General features: G+C 39.8%; 1 protein-coding gene across 1 annotated transcript; it reads right to left on the reverse strand.

Moving 5' to 3' along the window:
• Positions 1 to 20: 20 nt before the first annotated feature.
• On the reverse strand, positions 21 to 206 carry T265_12201 (hypothetical protein; the record flags this gene model as incomplete). The annotated part of the gene is made up of 1 exon (XM_009179336.1): positions 21 to 206. A coding segment is annotated over one exon (135 nt), but the record flags the coding sequence as incomplete, so codon positions are not given.
• Between the last annotated feature and the right edge of the window lie 1,694 nt (positions 207 to 1,900).

The following is a 1,900-nucleotide window of genomic DNA, read 5'->3' on the forward strand; positions in this document are numbered from 1 at the left end:
GATGCGGTCGCCTGCTCACTCTTTGCCGTTGTCGGTCTGGTTTCCTTCACAGGTTTTGTGTCTTCCATATCGGGAGATTTACGAGGAGCACTTTGTTCTCGTATTCTTTCTCTGAGCGGTTTTCGGCGTTTTGGTGCCCCTGGCTTTTCAAGTTGAACAGTAAGCAGAAAGGAGTATTCATCCTCGTCAAACTCGGCAGACAAAACCTAATTTCAAAATATGCAAGAAATCGATAGTCTAACAACAATATTAGACAAATGGAGACGAAATTACATAAATAGATGATATAGATCATCGGTTTGCAAACTGGGTAAAATATCGATCTGATACCAACTATCTAACGAATTGCACAGAGGTGGATGTTTTGAATAAATGGCAAATTTGAACTGGAATTTGCATTTTAATGCCAAGAGTGATTTTTGTAACCCTACTTCTCGAGACGTTCCACGTTTTCCCCAGCCTAATATTCATTGATGCATAAACACACAAAACTGATCGATTGTGGACCCCGTTACAGGGGTTCAGCAAGTGTCAAAAGCTATGCAACTACCCTTTTAAGGAAAACAAAATGGGCTTTTTCTTAACGTATGTACAAAAGCCAACGAGATTCCTCCTGAACAAGCTCCAGAACTCGAGTTGTTATTGATTTAGTCGGAGCAAGACTGATATCAAAAATACACTAAAACCTTCATTCGATGAAGGCTTAAATCTATCAGAACCATTTTGCAATTGGAACGCAAAACCTATCCAAGGAAAAAGTCAGCAAGTATAAGTGGAACGAGTGCACTAAAACAGGTTATTGTAAGCATAGGCTACAACCTTACGTTTTGTTGACAGAAATTCAGTGTTACAAGTTTATTCCCTGGTTTTACTAATACCAGCAAAACCAATTCAGTTCCCGAGCTACTTTCCTGCGAATGTGACGTCCACACGATCCATTCCCGAACAAAGAAGTGATACCTGGTTTTTGAAAGAGTATATATAACAGACGAATGTAGCACGGTAACTCAGGTGGTTGTCCAGTCATCAGTCCATCATCACCAGTCCATCAAACCAATGGTAAGTCAATAATGGTCCAGTATGAAATTAGTATTTTTCAGGGGTTTAGAAAACCATATCTGCTTTCTTGCAGTCACTGTATTTCAAAAGAAATCGACACAAAAGACGTTATTTCTTACACTCATTGGTCTAATAGCCAAGTTGATACCACCCTCTCCGCTGTCATACTAAATTTTATTCGTTTTGAATTTTACCGACTAAATTCTCCTAAGAGATGGAATAAATAGATGTATTTCGGTTTGGTTACTACAAATCAACACCCCTGTTAACTTTGAACAATAATTTAAGCGATCAGAATTGAGGCAGGGAAAGTCAAATTAATAAAGNGCGATCAGAATTGAGGCAGGGAAAGTCAAATTAATAAAGCCTGTCCCAGCCTCTGCAACATTCATTCCTGTGACGCCACATTTCTGGTTACATTTCCGATTCAAATTTTAGTGCGTCGCCACAGTACACTGCCAACGAACATGAGGCAAGGAATGCTAAATGTCAAGAACCCTTTGTATCAGTCTATGCTACTGGCTTTGTGTTCTCTTCACTCACTTCGTTTATGCTTCTTTTCATCCGGCCATAGTAGGACGAAATACTCAAGGGTTATATTCCAACCTCGGTTTTAGGAGGGATTTTTCGATGGCTACCACATCCCCTGTTTTTCCTCCGCAGACTTAAGAAGAGAGAGTAAGCACGCCAAATCTATCTGAGTAGTTACTATCTTGAGTATATTTATCAACCTGCAAGCTGCCCTTTCTGGTAGTTACATTTTGTCCTCTGTACGCTGGTGTACAATGAATCGCTACATTTATTAAGGCATACACAGCTTATAGTGCCAGTATTTTCCTCA

This window comes from Opisthorchis viverrini (assembly GCF_000715545.1).
Source record: "Opisthorchis viverrini unplaced genomic scaffold opera_v5_1936, whole genome shotgun sequence".
In the NCBI taxonomy this organism is placed as follows: domain Eukaryota; kingdom Metazoa; phylum Platyhelminthes; class Trematoda; order Opisthorchiida; family Opisthorchiidae; genus Opisthorchis; species Opisthorchis viverrini.